The sequence below is a fragment of the Podarcis cretensis genome (genome assembly GCF_951804945.1).
Source record: "Podarcis cretensis genome assembly, chromosome: 14".
NCBI lineage: Eukaryota > Metazoa > Chordata > Lepidosauria > Squamata > Lacertidae > Podarcis > Podarcis cretensis.
Window position 1 is genome coordinate 40,488,531 of NC_137183.1, and position 24,292 is coordinate 40,512,822.

General features: G+C 43.5%; 1 protein-coding gene across 3 annotated transcripts in view; it reads right to left on the reverse strand.

Moving 5' to 3' along the window:
• Positions 1 to 24,292, reverse strand: part of SNX29 (sorting nexin 29) — a 231,346-nt gene that overhangs the window by 145,905 nt on the left and 61,149 nt on the right. For all 3 annotated transcript variants that reach the window (XM_079952375.1, XM_079952373.1, XM_079952374.1), the window contains one exon: positions 5,584 to 5,690. In XM_079952375.1, coding sequence (XP_079808501.1) covers positions 5,584 to 5,690 — 107 coding nt within the window. The remainder of the gene's footprint in view (positions 1 to 5,583; positions 5,691 to 24,292) is intronic.

Genomic DNA, 24,292 nt, shown 5'->3' on the forward strand with positions numbered 1-24,292 from the left:
TCTTGAGAAGAACAACTCCTGTGCCCGCAATGATTTGGTAGCATTATGCAAAAACGTGCTCCCTGGCAGGCTCCATAAATGTTAACCACTCCAGAATCAAAATGGCAGTTTATATGCCTCTGGGGGAGTTGCACATATGACTCATTTGACACAGGAACACAGATACGGGAGCAATTTTCAGGAGAATTCTCTCGTGAATGGGGCGGGAGGGGTAATGTTAGCAAGGCCCAATTACTCATTCTCTCGCCGGAATTGCAAAGTAATGGTTTGCATTTCATGACACACCTATGCCTCAGAGACCTTTGGGAAGAGACTACTACAGAGGGATTACGTGCTGCGATGATGATAATCTCAGCTATAACTAATTCTTCCAATTAGCATGCTGGAGAACGCCATGCGTAACATTCAAAACCACAGTGTCTCGGGAACTGGCTTAAGCAGCCAGAGGCAGGAGGGCAGGCTTGTTGCAGCCACAGGACCAAGAAGTGGAGAAAACAATAGAGGAGGTGGCAGCCATAACGAGGAAATCTCTCATTTCCCTTTATTTATTTGTTACCCTGAAAGGTTAAGCATTGATGGGGAAAGGAGCATTAATTAACCAACCAACAAACAAGCAAACTTTGTACCGCCAGACAACTAGTCCCACATTCAGGCACTCCAGAGTTCAGCTAGTTCCTGCCAAAAGGAAGGGGAGAAAGAACCGGGAAACCACTGGAGAACCAGGCTACCTAACATCATGGTGACACCCAGGTGCCCTGCTTCATCACCTGAGGCAAAACAGAAAAGTGCTGCTCTGCACTACCCCTGACAAAGCCCTCCTTGCCCAAGCTGTGAGGCAGCACCCGCAAAGCGGCAATGGTGGGTTCCAACAAGCTCTCGCGAGATTTCAGCAACATCTCGCGGGATTTCGCCAGAAGCCGCCACTGGTTGGAGGTGGTGAGATGCCTGTAGGGGCACTGTCTCTTGGGCTTCTGCTACCCAAGGCAGCTACTTCAACCCACCCCATGCATGGTCTGGCCCTATGACACCACATGATTGACAGTGGGCAGTAGTTATCGAACTGGTCTACCAGGAGCAAACAAGTTCAGTGGCTAGATTTGCTGGGCCACTGACCAGATCATTTCCCCCAACTCATACCTTAACTGGCAGCACTGTGACCTCCAATTCATTGTCTTGGCCAATGCTGGAATTTAGGGTCATGCTAGAGGAAGAGGAATGCAACAGAATGGGGATTTCATTGTACAGGCACAGGTACAATGTAGCAAACATTAACATGGATCAGGTTCTAGTCTGGTGCCAGTTCCCCCGGAGAAGGCAGCAAGGTAGGTCAGGATGCAGGGCCATGGAAGCAAGCAAGCAACTTGCTCCTACAAGGGCTAAGAGCATATTTAGGCCTTTTAAGCCGGACTACCTCTTGGAGACTCCACCCCCTTGTTGAGACCGCCAGGTTCTTAAAGGCCCAGCCACACGGTCTGAAGATGGTCACTTCTCCTCTTCTGTTCGACACCCCCTGCACCAATGGACCAGCAACATGCAGAGGGGGACACCTGGTTCCTTGGGTCAGAGGAAGGCCCCGGTGAGTTCTAGCCCCACATGCCCTGGTGGTACAGCAGGATCTTCTGGGGTCTCCTGTCTGACAACCACAGTCCCAGTGGTCTCCTAATCTCCAGCAGCAGCTCAGAGTCTTGAAAACGATCCTGCTCCTTAGCTGGTGCATTTGCAACCATATATATATATATATATATATATATATATATATATATATCCCTCAACATTGAAGGAGTAGTAAAGAGACATTAACAAGGGTGACAAAATCCAACACTCGGATTAATCCGTCACAAGCAGGCACCTCTGCAGATATTTCCTCAAGTGCTTCAGACAAACAGAATTTGAAGAGGGCTGTACGATTTGTCAAACATTTCAAGTGCCAAATTTAACCTTTTTTTCTGACAGAAGCTGAGCCTCATCCACCCATAAATATTCATAGCTGGAACTCCAGTGTATGCCTGCCTCAACAGAGCATTTCAAACACCGGGGCCGAATGACCAGCATATTAAAGCTTCTGGCGCAAAGTGTTATCTTCAGCCAGCAAAGAAACGGACAGCAGCTTGGATTCCAGCAGGCCTTTCCTGCCTCGGCCTTCCCACTGCCGCCTTCCCCTACCCCCCCACCCCCCCATCATAAAATCACATAAAGGGATTTTATAAGCATCTAGTTCAAACCCACTCTTGATGCAGAAAACTCAGGGCTAGCATATCTCAAACAAAGGGCAGCCCAGCCTCTGCTTAGACCTCCAAAAAGGGAGACTCCATCACCCTTTCAGATAACTAGGGCAAAGTTGGTAGAAACTGCCCCAACAGGAGTGGAGAACCCCCCCCCTCTCTCTCTCTTTTAGCTTGAGGGCCACATTCCCTTCTGGGCACCCTTCCAGAGGCCGAAATCCAGTGGGAGGTGGGGCCAGAACAGAGGCAAAAGTGGGCATGGTGAGGAGTGTAGCTTTTACCTTTGAATGGCAGGCTAGAGTCTACAGACACCCCTCTGTCCTCCATGCAGGCAAACAAGAGACACGATCAGAGTTCAGCAACACATTCCAGACAAGCAAACACACTCAGGCTGTAAAGCAGAACCTGAGGCTCCCCAGCCTTGCCATGCATGGACAGATAAACTTCTTAAGATCTAAGCCAATGCTGTTCATAATGCACACAGCAAGTTCAGCATTGAGGCCTATAAAAACTGACAATACAGAAAAGAGCCTTGGCTAACCACCAACCAACTTCTGAGATCACGGTAACTTAAAACTGATCCATGAGGCTTAACTGTAATATTTAAGCTGCAGGGCAAGCCTCGTTGCCTAAAGTGTCACTGTGTGCAAAGAGACGGAGGAGATGGCGCTGTTGAGGGCTTGATGCTTAGTGCTACTCCTCTCCCCTCTGTGGTCAATTTATTTGCGGGTTAAACCAAAAGCCCCATGCATAAGTGCTCTCCATTCATTCAAGTCCATGTGCGGAAAAGGAAGCAGGCATCGTGGCACTAGTTGGGTCCATCTACTGACTAGGGATGGGCAAATCTGTCCATTCCAGTTCCTTTCTGCTTCTACTTTTTCCAGCCTTCTGTCCTGTCCTCCAAATTATCCACATTAGTTTATGTTGTTGTTGTTGTTTCAAAAAGTCCTCGTGAAAATTCGTAAGCGTTTTTGTGCGAACTAATAGGAGCATTTTTGCACACACCTTTTGCCTGATGTACACATTTTTTACAAAGCATGTTTTCAAAAACATAATGCATCTCTTTCTGTTATTTTCACTAACAGATGCATATTTATGCACATTTTAGCTTGGCATATGCACTTCTGTACACATCACTTGGCTGAAGAATTTCACTGCAAAATTTGGAGAAGTACAATTTTGAGCAATGGTTGCGTTTCAGTGTGCGTACTGTTTTGGACGGTGCAAATCGGGCCTTCAGACAAAAACTGAATCAAATTTCTCCCCATCCCTGCTTCTGACTGTCACCTATTTGGCAAGAAGTATGCAAGCTTTTTGAGTACAACTGTAGGTACGCAGGCTCCTCCAGGCAAGCAAATCGGGAGCACCAATCCCACAGGAGTCCCAATACTTTGGAGGTCCCTGAAGCACTCCCAGCATGGGCTACAGTAACCCAGCTGGAAATAAAGTCCTTGATCTCCCAGTTAAAGTCAGGGAAAGCTCCAGGGCCTGATTCAATTATACCTGAACTTTGGAAGGCTAATATGACATGCTGGGTCCCTGTACCAGCATCTTGGAGGTTCAAACAAATTATTAACAAAGCCCATGGCTAGATCTCTCACTCTGGCTGCAAAAACACAAGAGAAAATCTTCCCCCGATTCATTCATTCATTCCCGGTTAAAACCTGTCCTGTTCGGCTGCTGTTCTCAAACATTACAATTTTTAATCTGGTTATGTTACATTATTTCTTTTTAACTTTCTCTTAACTTCCATAATTCAAAGTATCTTTTTTCAGAAGTGGTTTAGCTACACCTGATATTTTGTTTTACAACCCAATTTACTGTATTTTGTATGTTATGGTATTTTACGTCTGTGGCTGTTGGTTTTTCTTTGGTTCAACTTTAAAGAATCTGCATCTTTAGAGGCACCTGAACATGTGCAGATGAGAATGTGCAGGTTCCCCCTTTAGACCTTCTGTCAAACGTAAGGAAGAAGAAGAAATATTGACACTGAGGACAGAATCCCATCACCCTAGTCCCCCCCCCACGATTTCACTGAATGCCTGGAGGCACTTCTGAACAGAGCTATTATCAGGCAGATAAACAGCGAGAAACAAACCTGTTCATCCATTAATTTAAGCTGTGGGGAATAATTTCTCACTATAAAACTGAGTGAGAAATTGTTAATTGTTATTGAGCCCTAGGTTGAATAGACTGTCACAGGGTGGGGTGGGGTGGGGGTGTGCAGAAGAAGAGGACATCACAGATTGCTTGGAGAAAGAAAGATAAAGGAAAGTAGATAAAGTATATGCTGGTTTCCCCCGTCCACCAAAAATATCTTCTGATCAGCCCTATGATGCACAGACAGGCACCTAGGAAAAGTCAATGCCAAGACCACCCAAAACCTTTAAAATTCTGTATTAAAAAAAGGGTCAAACAGGCCCTGCTAATTTGGAAAGCAGTGAGGAAATATCACCTTCTTTGGTTTGGTACTGCATATATATTTCCATAGTAAGATAGAACTTTGGGTTGATTGTCCCAAGGTAGCTGTTGGCAGTGCTTAACAAAGTTGAAAAACAGCTGAGGAAGCTGAAATTTTCACAGATTAGCTGGGCAATGTCTAAGTCTAGGCCTTGATATCCAGAATTTTGATATCCAAAGGAGATCCTTTGAAATGAATGGGCCTGAATCAGTATTGTCAATTAATTTTAGTGGGTCTAAAATGAGTAGAAGGAACACTGGCTACAACCCAAAGTCACTTACCCAGCTGGTAAATATAGACAATGTACTTGCACAAAATGATTGACTATTCATACATACTGACATTTCCAGTTGTAGTAATTCTCTGGGATATTTGTTTCCAACCCAACCCTTTAAAAAGTGACTTAAAGACAATGTATTATCTTGACTTGTCTGCTTCCTCAAAACTTCCAGTAATTTCATCAGAAACCATAGGAAAAGCCTTGGTTGTGGTTTGTGGCGAGTCTGAAAAGGGGTAAGCCATAAGCCCTAGATTCAGAAAACCTGCTACACTACACAGTGTATGGCACACAACAACAAAACAACTAAGGAAGTGCAAACCAGCCCAGCCACAATTTCCTCTCCAGTAGCCTTCACGTTTCCTTGTTCACACCAAGCCATGAGTGGGGGTTTTTTTTTTTGGGGGGGGGGGGAGTAGCTGCTTATACATTTCAGAAGCCTAAACAAGAAAACCTAAGTATCTAAAATAATTAACCAAGAAAGAAAGAAAGAAAGAAAGAAAGAAAGAAAGAAATTAAAGGTTATCAAAACTTAGAAAAGGTTGTAAAATTTCTTTCAAATTTCACATAAAGAAGTATTACTCCAACTGTACCTCGTACTTTTTATATAGCAAAACACTTACCTCAATTAGCTTTCTTTCATAAGCATTTGCCAGTTCTTCGTGGTTTTCTACTTGTTTTTGCTCAGGAATGGCAAACTCACTATCTGTGTTCCAAAGGTTTGGCAATACTGAAAGAAAAAAAACAAAATGCACAGCGCTAATTTAACTCGGGATTTTAAACCCCCCCCCCCAATCCTTTCTAGAACTTCAGGCACTGCAGGCCCAAAACCACCACTGGACCTCAGAATTGGTCCCGCTGGGCTCACATAACACAGAGACGACTCAGCTCTGTGTCCAAGAAACCGGACACAAACAGGCATGTAAAGCAAAAAGTGAGAAGGAATTAGCAATGGGGATCATTGTGCCCATTCCGCTGGCCAAAGTGCCAGGCAGATTTTGCACCTATCCCCAGGTGTGTCTCACAATTTGTAGTAGATGGTGCTGAACGCTCACAGTAGCTGATCAACTGTATGGGACAGGATTGAACCCTCTGAATTTATGTGCAGCACGGTTGCCTCGCCATCTTTAAGACCTGCTGGTATGGTATTTATATTCTCATGTACAATCTACAGAATTATAGTAAAGCAAAAACACTGGATATTGCCTTAATAGTTATTGCTCCAAAACATAACAAAGTAAGAAGCCACATACCGAGCACTGACGGGCCATTCTAGGAAACCAATTTTTTAAATAAAAATAAAAAAAATCAGTGCAGTTTTGAAATTAGTGGCTGAAATGGGTAGTTAAAATCCACGCCCTTTTGAAAAATCCAGTCTGCCATCTTGATTCAAAATTGTGTCAAGTTGTATTCAAGCCTAGGTGAAAACATGCTCCTTGATCTCAGAAGCCATAATGTAACATTTGATTATGGTATCTTAAAAGGTATTCAAATATACACTGTATAGCGAACAAACAACTTTCCAAAGGTAGATAAAGGCCAGGATTCAAGAACTTACTTGGTTAGTTTATAACTAGCTTTTAAAAAATATGTTCATTTAATCATTATGAGGATATTCCATATTTTAATCAAACTATTATTAAACTGTTTGGAGCATTTTCCACACTCCCCATCTTTTTAACAACACAGGATGTTTTTTTTCTGCTGCAGTAAGTAAGCACATTTAAAATAACCTACAGATCCGTTTCTGGAACTAAATGCCGTAAAATAATCTACAAGTAGTTTACTGAGCACAACTTGTACAGGGATCACTGAGCAGACAAAGTACTTTGGAAAAAAGATGCTGCATAAATCACACACACACACACACACACAATCCTAAAGAAAGCATTAGAAGAAAGCTATCTAAAGGGCTGTCACATGGAAGATGGAACAAGCTTGTTTTCTCCTCTTCTAGAGGCTAAGACCCGAACCAATGTAGTATGGCAGGCCCTGCCCTATGGACTCCTTGCCAATTGAAGTTGGGCAAGAGCAGGGGTGTAGGAAGGGGGGCAGAGCACCCCGGGTGCCCTCACTGAGGGGGTTGACATTTGGCACACCGCGCACCTGCAACTCCCAAGCCTACCCGGAGCCGTCGGGGTAAGGGGGGGAGCTGCACCAAAAGCGTGACATCTAACACAGAGATTATAAATAAATTGGTGCAGGAAAACGCCACAATTAGGAAGATTGCGGAAGAAGCCAAATCCACTGCGGAATCTACACAGGGAAATTTAGTACCGGTCTGCAGGAGGCTTGACCAACATGAGGCGACCCTTTCTTTATGGGACATGCAACGTAAGGAGAAGAATTTGAGACTTAGGCTTGTTCCAGAAAGTGAAGGGGACAACCTAGTGGACTTTCTCACAAAAGAAATTTCAGATTTCTGGCAGGTGAACCTAGAGGAAAAAGAATTTGAGATAACAACTGCCTTCAGATTGGGCAGAAGGCAAAGCAGGAAGATTCCAAGGGACTGCCTGATAACATTGAGATCTAAAGAGGAAAGAGACAAGATACTAAGTTTGCATTATCAGAAGACGCTCCAGATTGAAAACGCCTCTGTGCAAATCTACAGGGATATCCCAAAATATATTCTGGAGGTGAGAACCCAGTTCAAGAATTTGGTTGACCTGCTGAAGAAGAACAACATACCCTTTAGGTGGGAATTTCCACAGGGTTTGTCCTTTAACTTTAAAGGAAAGAAAGTTAAAATAAGAACAGTACAAGATAAAGAACAATTTTTGGACAGATACGAGGAGGACCTGGTGAAAGGAGTGTTAAACTCGACATCAGACACAGACTTGGGGAACCTGACATTTGGACTTAAATCACCAACGGAAGAAGAACAGTTGCAGGGTGCGACTGGAGGGAACTAACCAATAATGTCTCTGCGGTTTTTAACTTGGAACTGTAATGGACTGAACCTTCCCAGAAAAAGGCGCGAAGTTTTTCATATTTTGAAAAGAGAACAATTTGATCTGATTTGTTTACAAGAAACCCACGTGACAAGGGCACATAGAAGATTACTTATAAATAAAAGATTAGGACAAGAATTTATTTCATCAGATAAAGTTAAGAAAAGAGGAGTGGTGATCTATGCAAAAGAGAAACTGGCTCCAAAACTGATTTTTAAAGATGAACATGGAAGAATTTTGGCAATTGAGATACAGATTCAAGGAGAAAAAATTTTGATATTTGGAATTTATGCACCGAATGAAGGGAAGGCAGAATTTTATAAGAAACTGCATGAGACATTAATGGATTATTTGGACTATAAGGTGATCCTTTTAGGGGATATGAATGGCGTCGTCTCTACAAATATGGACAAAGCACAAAGACAGGTGATCTCTAAGGATGGGAGATTACCTAAGACTTTCTTTGAAATGACTGACAATTTGGACCTGATTGATATCTGGAGAACAAGAAACCCTCTTGAGAGAGAGGGAACATTCTTTTCGGAATCACAGATGACCTGGACAAGAATAGATCAAATATGGATTACTAGTGGAATGGCTCCGAAGATAAAAAAAGTGGAAATCTGCCCAAAGACATGCTCCGACCATAATGCGGTAAAGATGGAAATGAAAACAACAACAGCTGGCTCCTTTAGATGGAGAATGAATGACACCTTATTTAGAGATCCAGAGGTTTACCAAAAGGCCCAAAAGACCTTGAAGGACTACTTTGAGATAAATCTGAGGACAGAAGTGGAGAAAAGAGTGATCTGGGACGCAAGTAAGGCTGTGATGCGGGGTTTCCTGATACAACAGAATTCCTTAAAAAAGAGGAAACAGCACGAGAAGAAAGACAAGATTTTGGAAAAGATAAAAGACAGCGAAAAGAAATTGAGATCTAAACCAAAGTCACATGAGATCTTGAGAGAAATTAAACTGTATCAGAAGCAATATATGGAACTGATGAACCAGGAGATTGAATGGAAAATCAAGCAAATGAGACAAAGGACATTCGAATCGGCAGATAAATGTGGAAAACTCCTATCATGGCAATTGAAGAAGAGACAGAAACTGAATACAGTCACAAGTTTGGAGGTGGACGGAAAGAACATTTTTAACCAAATGAGATCAGTAACTGCTTTCAGAGTTATTTCAGAAGATTATATGCACAAGGGCTGGAAAACGAAAGAGAAATGGAAGAATTCCTCAAGAAATATGGATTAAAAAAAATTTCGCAACAAAGTATGCTGGTTTTAAACGAGAAAATAACTGAACAAGAAATAGAGGGTGCCATTCAAAATATGCAATTGGAGAAATCTCCAGGACCAGATGGATTAACCTCCAGATACTACAAAGCTTTGAAGGACTGGTTAATACAGCCGCTTAAGGAGGTTTGTAACGAGATATTAGAGGGGAAAAGGGCACCCGAAACGTGGAAAGAAGCTTTTATTACACTTATACCAAAGACTGAGGTTGATAAAAAACAGATCAAGAACTACCGCCCTATATCATTACTTAATGTGGATTACAAAATATTTGCAGACATTTTGGCAAAAAGATTGAAGAAGGTGTTAGTGGAGGAGATTCATAAAGATCAGGCAGGCTTTCTCCCGGATAGACATATATCTACCAACGTAAGGAATATAATTGACATTATAGAAATGTTGACAGTGAATATTAATACAAAGGCAGTTTTAATTTTCGTGGATGCGGAGAAAGCCTTTGACAACATATCTTGGAAATTTATGAAGAAGAACCTTCATGGGATGGGGGTAGGCCAAAAGTTCGAAAATGGTATAAGTGCAATTTATTCGGAACAAAAGGCAAAGTTAAATAATGTGGTTACTGACGAACTACTTATTGAAAAAGGGACACGGCAGGGGTGCCCAATATCCCCATTACTTTTTATATCGGTCCTGGAGGTTTTGTTAAATATGATTAGGGGGGACCAGCTGGTGAAAGGGATCCAGGTCGGAGCCAGACATTACAAATTGAAGGCCTTTGCAGATGACTTAGTATTGACTTTGCAAGAGCCAGACACTAGTACCAAAAGAGTCCTAGAATTAATTCAAGTATTTGGTCAGGTCGTAGGATTTAAGTTGAATAAACAAAAAACTAAGGTACTGGAAAAAAATTTAACAAATGTTGAAAGAGAGAGATTCCAAGAGGAAACTGGGTTAACGGTGGCAAAGAGAGTAAAATACCTGGGGATTAACATGACATCTAAGAACGTAAACTTATTTAAGGATAATTATGATAAGTGCTGGACAGAGATAAAGAAAGATTTAGAAATATGGTTGAACCTGAAGCTTTCCTTGTTAGGTCGAATCGCAGTGATTAAAATGAATGTATTGCCTAGAATGTTATTTTTGTTTCAGACATTACAAATTGTTGATAAACTGGATTGTTTCAAGAAGTGGCAGAAAGATATATCTAAATTTGTCTGGCAGGGCAAAAAGCCCAGAATAAAGTTTAAGATACTCACTGATTCCAAAGAAAGAGGGGGGTTTGCCCTGCCAGACTTAAGACTGTATTATGAATCGGCAGCTTTCTGCTGGCTAAAAGACTGGCTACTTCTTGAAAATGCAGACATTCTAGACTTGGAAGGATTTGATAATAGTTTCGGTTGGCATGCATATATTTGGTATGACAAGGTTAAAGTGTATAATGGTTTTAAAAATCATATTGTTAGGAAAGCACTATACAATGTTTGGATTCGGTATAAGGATTTATTGGAAAATAAAACTCCCAGGTGGCTTTCACCAATGGAGGCTAAGGAGGTAAAGAAACTTAATATGAGAACTAATTGGCCGAAATATTCTGAAATTTTAGAACAAGAAGGTGGTGAATTTAAACTACAAAGTTTTGAGAAAATAAAGTCCAAGGTACGAGATTGGCTCCATTATTTTCAAATAATGGAGGCCTATAAACAAGACAGGAAAATTGGTTTCCAGGTGGAGAAATCGAAATTAGAAACAGAACTGTTAGAATCCAATACTAAGAATCTATCAAGAATGTATAACTTGCTGTTGAAGTGGAATACAATAGATGAGACAGTGAAGCCAGCTATGATTAGATGGGCACAAGACATAGGTCATGACATTATGTTTGCTGACTGGGAGCAGTTATGGACCACAGGTATTAAATTTACGGCATGCAATGCCTTAAGAGAAAACATTATGAAAATGATTTACAGGTGGTACATGACTCCAGTCAAGCTTGCGAAGATTTATCATCTGCCCAATAATAAATGTTGGAAATGTAAAGAGACTGAAGGTACCTTCTTCCACCTTTGGTGGACCTGCCCAAAGATTAAGGCCTTCTGGGAAATGATTTATAATGAGATTAAGAAAGTACTTAAATGCACCTTTCATAAAAAACCAGAGGCTTTTCTCTTGGGTATGGTCGGCCAATTGGTGTCGAGGAAGGACAAAAACTTTTTTTTGTACGCTACTACGGCAGCAAGGATTCTTCTAGCAAAGTATTGGAAGACACAAGAGTTACCTACGCTGGAGGAATGGCAGGCGAAAGTGATTGACTTTATGGGATTGGCAGAAATGACCGGCAGAATCCGTGACCAAGAGAAAGAGACTGTGGAGGAAGATTGGAAGAAGTTTAAAATATATCTTAAGAACTACCATAAAATTGAGGAGTGCTAAAATGTTAAGGGAGAGGAAGACGTAGAATTACAGCGGTAAACTTTGTTTGATTTAGGGTGAAAGTGAAAAGGAGAATGAATTTAAACTTAATTGGTTAAAAGGGTTGTTGAATAATTGGGGAAAAAAAGGATGCAAAAAGGGGAAGGTATGGGGAAGTCCGAGAAAAGAGGCTTATGAAAATAAGGTTAAGAAATTATGAATTTATGTGTTTGTTTGTATGTTGTTTCTGTTGTGTTTTATAAAATTGGAAAACTAATAAAAAATTATATATATATATAAAAAAAATATTTGTGTAGCCAGAACCATCACACAAAAAATGAACCTGCATGTTTGAAGTCTTACTGAGTGAAGTGGCATGAGTCAAAGGAAACATTATGGACAAGGCAAAGTAAGGGGGAATATTGAGAGGCATGTCAGGGAGTGAAAAGGGAACTTTATTATCATCAAAGAATCAGACTCATTATGCTTTTTTATTCCAAAACGAACCCTTTCAACCCTTAATCCATTAATGAATATCCAGAGGGGGTCTAGCTTTCCAGTTTTTAAATGACCGGCTTTAACCCTAGAAAGCTATAGGGAAGCTATGGGGAAGGGCCGTAGCTTAGTGGTTGAACATACGCCTTACATACAGACGGTCCCGGGTTCAATTTCCGGCATCTCCAGGTAAGGGCTAGGTGAGACCCACTGCCTGAAACCCCAGAAAGCTGCTTCCAGATAGTGGAGACAATATGGAGCAGGGACAATATGGAGTGAAAAGTTTTCTGACGTGCAAAAGGTGTCAAAATCCTGGTGGAACATGGGCCATTGGACGTTCCTGGCTCTGCTTCAACTCATGACTTGTGGGCCGCTGCAATTTTCAGCCCTATCAAATAGGACTGTGAGCAAGAAAATGTTTGGGAAGCCCTGAACCATGGCAAGTTTTTACTTCCTTGATTATATTACTTGGTGTTTGTTGGGAGATGATGATATATAGATATAGATATAGATAGAGAGATAGATAGATACAGATATAGACACACACACACACACACACACACACACACACACAAACACTTTTCATTTGATTAAGCTGTATATTTGGGGAGGGTGGGTGGATTCTCACTGAACTTTTCTCATCTCACATTATTTCCAGCAGTCATGAAAGCAAGATGGGATGAAAGCAGATGAGAACACTCCCTGCGACAGTGCTGTTCAGTAGCACAGTTCTATTGTGTTTCTGTAAGCTGCCGTGGGGATCCTTCTGGACTAAAAAGCAGGGAGGAAATCAAACGGAATAAAACACAATTAAATAAAAACAAGAAGGGGAAACTTGCCAAAAAATCTCCTGCAGTAAATGGCCAGCAGTCTGAAAAGCCCTTCCAGCTCATTCAGCCGCATATTAAACACCCAGGACAAATGTACCAATAGCAAAAGTACATCAGAACTATATAAGGAGACCCCCAGACCCTGGGCTCAAAGAGGCTGTAAGTCTGTCATAATGCAGCCGTTTGTTTGTTGGTTGGTTGGTTGGTTGGTTGGTTGGTTTTGCTTGCTTGCTTATTTGCTACCCACCTTTCCCCCAGAACCAGGTGGATTACAAAAATTAAAACACACAGCGCTAAAACACAGAAAGCTACGAACATATAAAATATAATAGCTAAGAAGTAATTAAAATATAATGGAATTAAAGTGAAGTAAAAACCAAATCATGAGAAGGGAAGCTTCCCTGGAAAAGACCCTGATGTTGGGAAAGATGGAGGGCACAAGGAGAAGGGGACAACAGAGGATGAGATGGTTGGACAGTGTTCTCGAAGCTACAAACATGAGTCTGACCAAACTGTGGGAGGCAGTGGAAGACAGGAGTGCCTGACGTGCTCTGGTCCATGTGGTCATGAAGAGTCGGACACGACTAAACAACAACAACAACAAAAACCCAAATATATCACTGCACAGGTAGCAGATACACAAGAGAGTAAAAACAACAACAACAACAACAGCAGCAGCAGCAGCACAACACATTTAAAAGGCCTTTCCATAAACAGCAAAAGTCTATTGGAATAAATCAGTTTTTAACCTGCGGGTGGAAGGACATTGGTCAAGACTAAAAAGCAGACTGGGGGAGGGAAAGAGAAATGCCCCCTTTTAAAATCAAATAAACTGAGTCTGAGAAATGTGGTTGAAAATGCGTAGCAGCAAACAAGCAAAACAGAGAGTTAGATCCAGACGAAGTTAGCTGAACTTGTATCTTATCGAAATTCAATGCAAAGTGTTAGTCATGGTTACGTCAAGTCCCACTGATTTCTGATGGGAAGCAAGTCCAACTAACCCAGTCCAGATCCAAGCCATATGGGACAAAGAAACAGACGAAACCATAAAAAGTGAGAGCTGTTGTTTTTTGTGATTATTTAAGCAAACCAGCCTTATCAAAAGGGCCCCTTTGCCACAGACCTTCAGCCAGAGAGTTTGGCGTTTGCCAAGCTCAGCAAGCAGTCAAACTGCTTACAAGCGTCATAGGCAGATACAAAGCAAATGAAGTCGGTGCGGAAGGAGGAAGAGGGAAATCAAAGAGCTTGAATGGAGCCTTTGATCAGAGAACTTCAATCGGCCCAATAAATAAAAGCATTAAGAGCCTGCTGCTGAGTTTGTAACAGCAGGGAATCCCAAATCCCACTGGCCCTCCACTCCTAGTATTCACAGTATAAAATTGTGGTTTTTTCCCTGTCGCCACTCCCCAATCACACAAGAATCCCGTAAGTCCCATATTCTACATGCCCCAACACCAGATGTTTCTGGAAATAAAGGCATCCAAAGTCTGAGTGGAACACTGGAAATGTAACCCTGCTCCTGAAATGGGAGGTTGTGTGAGTTATTTTTGGTTTTATTTATTTTTGGAGTATTTAAAATATTTGTTTTTTGCTGATTTTGCTTATAGTTTTAACCTTTTTGTAAGCCACTGAGGGGTGTTTTTGCAATCAAGCAGTAGTTAAATAGATATAGATATAGACTAGCAGGGAGTGCCCAGTACTGGCCAGGTATTTTTAGAAATCAGAAAATACTGTGATTTTTAAATGGATAGTGTGGTGAGTTTGGTGAGTTTGATGGAGTCAATCCAAAGCCAGGTTTCGGTCTGCCATCTTGACTCAAAATGGCAACCTGGCACCCCAATATCAACGAGGACTGCCACTCCCACCTTGGGAATCCTGGCGCTGCGTTTGGCACTGGTGTCTTGAGAGGTGGCCAAACCGATGCCAAAAAAATGAGTGAGGGTCTGGAAGGAAGCAAGAGGGACAGCATTGGACACGTGTTCTGGGAGAGAGTTCAAGGCACAAAGGGAGGAAGGGTGGTGGTGGAGGAGGAGACCTTCATCTAGCCAAGATTTAGGAAAGGGACAGACTTAATTTCAGAACTGAAAGGAAAGGGGGCCAAGGGATATAAGATCGCTTCACAAACAAGACTTCATTTTCTTTTTTCCATTCTGATTCATCACTTGCATTCCGTCTTTTAAAAATGATCGAAAGCATTGGCTATAGAAATGTTGGGTTAGCCACGGCGAAGGAGAGGGGAATATTTTTCACCTGAGGGGCAGCAAAGGTGGACAGAAAAACAGGTGTGACTCATACAGCAGGTTACATTCTGGTCAAGGATAAGACCTGTGCTTCTACACACACACACCCACACACACACACACACACACACACCTCCAAGCATGCAAGAGCTCAAGAACGTGATCTAGCCAGGCAAAAGCACTCAAGAAGGCCCCAGGCCTGTGAGAGGTATGGCCTGGAAATTGTCAATGTGGTATGGAGAGTGGATGTAGACGGAGTACTAAGCGACAAACAGAAAGGCCTGGAGGGGCAGACTCGGTTCTCAAGCCTGAGGCTCACCACTCCTGCCCTAGCAGAAAGTGCTTTAATAAGACAGGGCAATATAGGATTCACCCTTCCTGCTGTAGACAAAGTCTCAGGGGCAGAATGAGGGGTGGGGCAATGGATTAAATGTACAGGGAAGACTGACCCCCCCAAAAAACAGCATTTCCTGTCTACTCTACCCACAAATGGTGGATTCCTCATTTAAGGCAAAACCACTGGACACGACTCAGTGCTATCAGTTCTAAACTCGCTGGGGGAAACAGATCTGGAGGACTTGATGATGATGATTGTTACAGTGGTACCTCGGGTTACATACACTTCAGGTTACGTACACTTCAGGTTACAAACTCCGCTAACCCAGAAATAGTGCTTCAAGTTAAGAACTTTGTTTCAGGATGAGAACAGAAATAGCACGCTGGCGGCGCAGCAGCAGCAGGAGGCCCCATTAGCTAAAGTGGTGCTTCAGGTTAAGAACAGTTTCAGGTTAAGAATGGACCGCTGGAACGAATTAAGTACTTAACCCAAGGTACCACTGTATTGTTATATTCCAGGACTCTGTCGTGTCCCTTGAACACCAGCTGAACACCAGTTTTATCATCATAAAAGCATGAAAAATATTTTCTCCTACCATTTACCTTATTGCACACCCTCAAGGGGGTGGGAAAAACCACAAAATCATTTCAACTAATTAGACAAATGGTAGCAATATTTACACCAGCCTACCTCCAACAAGGGCTACACCAAGGTTAGGTAACTGTTGAGTTTCAGGAAGTGTTGCTTTGGCTAATGGAAATTAAATGGTAACCTCATTTTAAGAGCGTGTCAAAACCACTTTGCAATGCAAAGAGAAATGATCAAAAGGTTTCTGTCACTAAGAGGAGCAGCCTGCAATTACTTGGGTGAGCACATTGCTTTGCTTCAAAAAAAATAAAAAGTTGATTTGCTAAAATATTCTCTCAACTGGCCAGAATTCCACTGAAGTTGAACAGGGGTCTTATTTAATAGAGATGGTTCTCAATTGCCCTATAGACGACACACGTAGCAAAAGATATATCCAATTTGCACTTGGCATGCACTACACTTCGTTGTTGCAAATGCAGGCTGAAAAATAACTTCTATATGCAGTGAAATATTAAGGCAGATGTGTTAATGGCCATGGCTCCCTCTGAATCCTCTGATCCAGGCCACGAACAGGAAACATTCAAGAGTGAAGACATGGACTCAAAGTTGGGCAGGGAATGAGACTATGCAGCAGAGCTAGCTTGATGAAGCCCTCCTCTGCTCTCGGAGCTGACAAGGTGAGAGGCCCAAGCCCTTCCCATCCCTTGGAGGATGAGAGGGAAATCTTAGGTGCAGCCATCTGTGACACACTGGGAGAGACTGGGGGAAGAGGAGGTGCACCCAGCAAGAACTCCCAGAGAGATGTGGTGCATCACGAGAAGGGGAGAATATTTCCTTCCACTCCCCAGATAAGTGCCTGTCTTCAGGTCATGAAGCAGGGTGTGTGTGTGTGTGTGTGTGTGTGTGTGTGTGTGTGTGTGTGTGCATCCACACTATGCAAAAATCATGATGCGGAGAAAACCATGAAGCCAGCCAATGCCTCTACTTAGCTCCATCCTTATTTCAGACACTGTGGTATATCAGTATACAGTGGTACCTCGGGTTACATACGCTTCAGGTTACAGACTTCGCTAACCCAGAAATAGTACCTCGGGTTAAGAACTTTGCTTCAGGATGAGAACAGAAATCGTGCTATGGTGGCGTGGCAGCAGCTGGAGGCCCCATTAGCCAAAGTGGTGCTTCAGGTTAAGAGCAGTTTCAGGTTAAGAACGGACCTCCAGAACGAATTAAGTACTTAACCCAAGGTACCACTGTATCACGATATATCATGATGATATATCATGATGTTGAAAACCAGGTGTCGGCCAGCCCTATCCTGGACTGCTGAACCTTGTTTTTGTCTCTTGAACTGGTTATGCTGTTGCCACTGCTTTGCTTTGTTAGAGCACCAGGACTAGATACTGCTCTTTCCTAGCCACTAAGTCTGTACCATTGATCTGCTACAATGAAAGTTTGCTTCTTACTTCCAAATAAGCACCACTGTGGTTGGGTTTTGGACAGGAGCTGGGATATTTGTTCACAGCTAACTCAAAAATAATAATAGTACTGGACTGAACTGCAAATATCTGGGAATGCTGCTGTTCAAGCCACGGCTCAAGGTAAGAAGTGCTTTTTTAAACTGTGCTAAAGTGGATCTGACAAGCATTTAAGCAGCTGGAGGAAACAGGTGGCCTGTCAGTCTTGCGGCTCGGGCAGTTGCACTATTTGTGGAATGAGCTCGTGCTTGGCTCAAAGTGCTCCATGTCGCACTGCCAACAACCATCTTGGCTCAAATTTGCGTTATCCCAGCAATGAAGAAATGAGCAATCAAGGACAATTAGGAATTACCTGCCTTGATGGCATCGCTCAGTCGCTGCTAGGAACGATTAGCGCAAAGTGGATCAAGCGCCAGCGTTTTCACCTCCTCCTTTGTAACAGTTATCCCAATAGGCAAATTGTTGACTATTAAGCTGATAAGGTAAGAACTTTCAACTTAAGGTACGCATAAGTACTCCTGGTTGGTAGCAGAATGCTGTATCTGGGAGACTAAGATAATGCACTAGTCCTCCTGTCTTTTTAATAAATAATAAAAAAGAACTATTGAGCAAATATAGAAAGAAAACTACAATAAAATGAAAACTACTTTTTTTTTACTTCTTTTGCAAAAGCAGATTCTAGCCACAATAAAGTGTATCTCTGCCATCACTAACCTAGGAAGCGAATTTTCTCTCTGATAGCAAAGGAATCATCTTTGGATGTGTGTCCTGTGATGAACAATCAGCAAGAGATTTGTGGTTGTGTTTCCACAGGCAGCAAACCTCACCTCATCGCAAGTATTCACTTCTTCAGATACTGTCCCCATACAGGTGAGACCTTGGGATTGTGGTGTCAACCATTGTGGGCTGCCCAGATGGCACTGCCCCACAACACGGCCTTTTCAGTGGCAGTTCCCCATTTATGGAATGGCCTCCCTGGCGAGGTGTATCCATTTTCCTCATTACTGATTCCTTTAGGAGGAATCTGAAAACAACTAGACTTTTTATTTTTGGCTCTAGCCTTTTCCAGCATCTTCTTCCTTTGGCTAAAAGGGACTACACCCCACCAGTACAGGTTATTCTCCAGCTGAGCACAGGTATAAAGAGCGCAGCAATGCAGGGAAACTATATGCTCTCCTTGAAGTTCAGAGTACGTCTGTGCCGTATGTTCTAGTTTAGAACTGGTTTAGAACTCAAGGTTTCATCTACCCAGGTAGCTACCTTATTGTTTTCTGTGGCAACAGTTGCTCCGATACTGTTTGCCTAAAGGAGGATGATCTTCTCATTGGTTAATCCCAGGTACACGGCAGGTGGGTGATGTATAATAATAATAATAATAATAATAATAATAATAATAATAATTTATTATTAATACCCCGCCCATCTGGCTGAGTTTCCCCATTTGGCTGAGTTTATAGAAGGATTCTGTGCATTTCTGTAAGGTTCAGATTCACTCCATTTCCACTGATACAGCTCCCCTTTACTGCTCACTGCCACAAGCTCAGAATACAAGGCACCAATAGAAATAAATTTCATCCCATCCTTATCCGGCCACCACTTCAAGTCCTCTCCTAAAGAGGAGGTCTCAAAACATATACCGTCATGTGTGTATTCTCCTAAAGCGTGTGTACAGTGGTGCCTCGCAAGACGAAAAGAATCCGTTCCGTGATTCTCTTCGTCTAGCGGTTTTTTCGTCTTGCGAAGCAAGCCCATTGACGGCTTAGCGGATTAGCGCTATTAGCGGCTTAGCGGCTTTTAACGATCAGCTGTTAAGCGGCTTATCAGCAGATCAGCTGATAAGCGGCTTAGTGGCTTAGGAAAAGGGGGGGAAGGGGAAAAAACCCGCAGGAACTCGCAAGACATTTTCGTCTTGCGAAGCAAGCCCATAGGGAAATTTGTTTTGCGAAGCGCCTCCAAAACGGAAAACCCTTTCGTCTAGCGGGTTTTCCGTCTTGGGAGGCGTTCGTCTTGCGGGGCACCACTGTACTTCCAAATAAGGTGTATTCTTCTTGTCAAGGTTTGGCTCCCCTTCTTTGCTTGTAAAGCCTCTTTCATTATCAAATGAGGCTCCCTCAAGCCACCTTCTTTCATACTGTCAGGGACTCAGCGGGAGCGCAGGGAGGAGAGGAGATGGAAAGCGAGGGGGAGCAATCCGAGGGCAGCGTAGGAGAATATGACAGCAGCCCGATAGATTCCATGAGCCTCTCCAGCGAATCGGAAGATTCACAGAAGGGGGCGCCGATGGGCAGGGCAAGGGGCGACCCAAGGGGGACACCCCAGAAGCAAGAGGCCAGCGGGGACTCCCAGAGCAGCAGTTGCAAATCAGGACCAGCTTCCCCACCAGAGCGTAGTGGGGGGGAGGAGTCCCAGGTGTCAGAGCCCACATATGCACCACCAGCGAGAGAAGATGAGTCAGGGTGGACCACGCCTCCATCGGAGAGCGAGTTAACGGTTAAGAGGAAAGTTGCAGGCTGGGCGCGCGCGCCAAGTTCAAAGGTACAGGCGAGCGGCACAGAAGGTAGCCCGGATAGGGAACCAGGTCCTAAAGCCCGCCGGAAGGAGGGGCAAGAATCGTCAGGGTCAGCGTCAGAGGAGTCCAGGAAGGATGAGACCCTAGCGGGCAGGAGGGCCCAGAGGAGAAAGGAATTTAGGAAGAGGTGGAGCAAAGCGAGAGTCTTAAACTGGTGTGGAGGGGGAGGAGACTCAGACAGGACTTCGCCGGTCTAAGGTCGGGACGTAGAGCTGCACGCTGCGGCTTTGAAATGGAGACTGAATCTCAATAAAGACTTTTGTACATAACTACAGCCTAGCGTTGGTCCTCTGTGAGCTGGGACCTGGAGGCAGCTCTGACACATACAAACGTAAAACAGACTCACATTCACACAACAGCTCAGAGTCTCTCTCTAAGGGAAGAAAGAGAACTCGGGACAAGCTTAGCCTGGAAAGTGATGAGCGCCGAAAGGATGAATAACCAAAGTAATATCTTCTGAAAACATAGCATCAGCATCAATAATGACACTTGGGTGAGCTGAATATATGTCAGCATCCAGAAGAGACATAAGATCCTCTCCAGGAAGGTAAGATTCACTTGCCGTGTCGTCACCATCATCCCCATCTTCATCATCACGGCTCAGCAAGTTGTTGACTACAAGATTTACATCAAGATTTGTCTGCTGGAGCTCTCTTATAATTACACTCCTAGATTTTCCTTGTAAAACAACTTGTCCCTGTGAAATGAGTTCTTCTGCAGTAACAGATGCTGGAATCATTGGCTGGGGCTGACTACCCAAGAGCCAAGATCCTCTATCACGTCCTGTTCGAATAACTCGTGTTTGCTTCCTGGAATCTCTAGCTCCAGCTGATGATCTACCAGAGGATCCTTCTTTACTTCCTCCAACACCAGAGCTCCAGCAACTCCCAAGGGTGTTGCTTGCCAGTCTGCCCAGAGTTTCAGAATCCAAAAACATCCCTGCTTATCCAGGCATTTGATGGCTGAAAGGCACTGTTTCTGGCAAAGCTGAGATGGCTGGATGAGGAAATGCTTTTGGAATGCTGTTGTTGTTTTTTAAATGCTTTAGTATGGATGTGCCTGCAGCCCTGTGCGCCTTCAGGAGCAAGGGCAGGATATACTGTATTTTTCCATGTATAAGACTAGGTTCCCCCCCCCAAAAAAAATAATGTCAAAAAATAAGGGGCATCTTATACTCTGGGTCATCTCCCCCCATTTTCTTAAATCTTAGTTCCCCAAAATAGGAGGTGTCTTATACATGTCTTATAAAGTATTTGTGCATTTCCAGCTGTTCCTTTCTGATGGGGTATCTGTCACTCCAAATTATACCAGGCAGTTGCGCAACTAGGTTTGGTTTCAATCTTACGGAAAGATAGCATTTCTAGGGAAATGTGAGCTTTCTCCAAAATTCAGCACCATCCAGGTCAAGGCTTAGGTGATGCAAATCAGTCGCTTCAGAAAACCCCAACCAGGAAGGAACGTTGCTTGCATTCAGGGAGACTTCCAAGTAAACTTGTTTAACACCCGACTGTTGAGCGCTAAAGCATGCCCTCGTCTCCCATTGCTTGTCAAAGGACTTGGGCACACCTAACTTCCAATGAAGCAATTGCTCAATACCATTCTAGAACATAAAGAGTTTAAAAGCATATTTGCAAAGGATGAAGGGTGGTAAATTAGGAGGGTTATTTGTAAAGAGACGTTCAAGTCAGCTGTACCATACAGAGGATAAACAGCAACATAAACTCACTGCTGTCCAAAAGCAGCAATGGACTAATATTTCCCATAAGGAAAACAACATAATAAAACCATGTAAGGTCTGCCAGCCGGTGCCAACTCAGATCGGCTGTGCTGACCCAGCAGCTGGAGAGGTCCTCAGAGGAAAGAAGTCAAAAACTCTTAAGGCAATGTGGTAGACTACTGATAAAATGTCTGGCAACAACAGCGAAACAACACAAATATCACCGTGTACACTGTGATAAGCCACTTGCCTCAGTGTTATAAAATCCTGTACCATTATTTTGAGGAGGAAAGAGCAAGAGACGCACAGGCTGCGCTCACCAACCTCCCAAATCCAAGAGTTTCCAATAAAATTACTGCTTTAAAAATTAATCCTTCCCTTCCAGCGTTAAGAGAAGTACATGGAAAACATCACTCGATAATTAACCTGCTGCTTGCATTATTACCCAACCGCTCCTCCAAGACTTCAAACCACACCGGCTCTCAGATTTTAAGAACATTTCGTTATCTCTGCTTAGCCTCTGGCAAAAGGCAGGAGTTCAATTAAATAAATATATGGCACGCCAGAAGAAGTGTCCCGTGGTTATACATGTTGCTCATGCACAAAATGCAAACACAACCTTCCCAAGGAATTTTGTGTGTGAAAGGGTAATAAATCAGGGCAGAGGACATGTTACTGTAGTCAGTGTTGTGAACAGAGGACAACTTTTCCATCCAGTAGGTCCCCGGTTCAATTTCTGGAATCTCCATTTAAAACCATCAGGTAGCAGGTGGATGGGAGAGGTCTCCATCTATGTTCCCTGCTTGTTGAGGAACCTTAGGGCTATATGGACAAAAAGTCAGACATGATAGAAGATGGCTTGCTAACTAGACAGGGATATATTCAAAGCAGCCCTAAGGCGAGTGTTCCATCAGTGCAAGGTTCTTTGCCTGCCCAACAAGACATTCTCTTCTGGAGGTTCCAGACCAGATTTGGGGATGGCAGAGGGCACATGTGGGGGAAGGAGATGGGGGAATCATGGTGTGCAAGTGGAAGTTGTTCTGCTTGCACAATTGTTTAGCTGAATGGCATCAATGGGTTTGTCAGCTAATTAACTGGTGTGATTGGTCAGCTAAAGATTTTTTTAAAAAAACCTCAAGACAAAACTTTGTCCAACCCAAGCAGATTGGTGAAGCTGGCAATAACCAAATAAACCAAGACTTGGGACGCTACAACTATGCAGTCGGGAGAGATGCAGCAGCTGCCTTGTTCTCTGACATTTCCACAGGGCCTGCAAGATGGAGCTGCTCTGCCAGGCCTGACCCCCTTCTTTCTATGGGACCCTGTATGTAAGTGGCCTCTTTGGCTATTTCTATCGGCCCATATGGGACCAGCATAAGTGGCCGGGCCTGGTGAAATTTTAATTCCTTACCCCTACGGTTATGATTCGTGGGTTCCCACTTAATTTTATTGTGATTTTAAATGTGATTCAAATTGTATTTTAAACTAATCTTTTGATTTTGTGTTTTTAATGCATTGTATATATTTGGTGTTAGCCGCCCGTCTCAGTCGGGGAGGGCAGGGTATAAATAAATTTTTCTTCTTCTTCTTCTTCTTCTTCTTCTTCTTCTTCTTCTTCTTCTTCTTCTGTAAGGTTGGTTAAGATAGCTGTTTCCTTTCTACTTCAAGTGGTTGTGTCAGGGAACTGCCATCGGAGCCTAGGGTGGTGGCAAGGCTCCCAGACGACGCTGGAGAGGGAACCAGGAGGGAGAGAGGGAGAGCTTCTGCTGAGGAAGGAGAGGAGGAGGGGGCGTCGGGGGGAAGGCTCAGGGACGCTTCCAGCGAGACCAGTGCAGAGAGCTCAGGACCTCCCCTTGGGACGCCCACTCTGCGCAGAAAGCTTTCGCGCAGGGAATCTAGGCGGAGACTCAGTGTCAAGGAGCTTTTATGTTGGAAGAAATTCAGGAAACGCCCACTGACGGATTCTGCCAGTGATTAAGACAGCCACGAAGTAAGGGCTGTCCGGTCAGGGAAAGTTTTAAGCCAACTACTCAGCTTGGAGCGGTTCGGCGCTTACGCACAAGCAACCTCATATCCCATTACAGGTTGTTTCGTCTTTCATGGTGAAACTGACAACCACCTTCTTCCTGACAAAAGGAACTAGAGGCCTCAGGGCTACAGACACGAGAGCTACTGGCGCAGCAGTTGCTGTGTTGGACTAGCAGTTGGGAGTCCAGGATTCAAATCTCTACCTGGCCATGAAGCTCCTAGGGCAACCTTGGAACAGTCACCATCTCTCTCAGCCTAACCCACCTCACAGGGTTGTCGCAAGGGACAAAAGGGGAAGGGGGATAAGAATGTATGCTACCTTGAGCTCCTCAAAGTAAAGGTGGGAATATGAATGCAATAAATAGCCATATATTTCAGTTTAGAAGTCTTGCTTACGCCTCCAGCAAACAAATGTCTCTGAAACA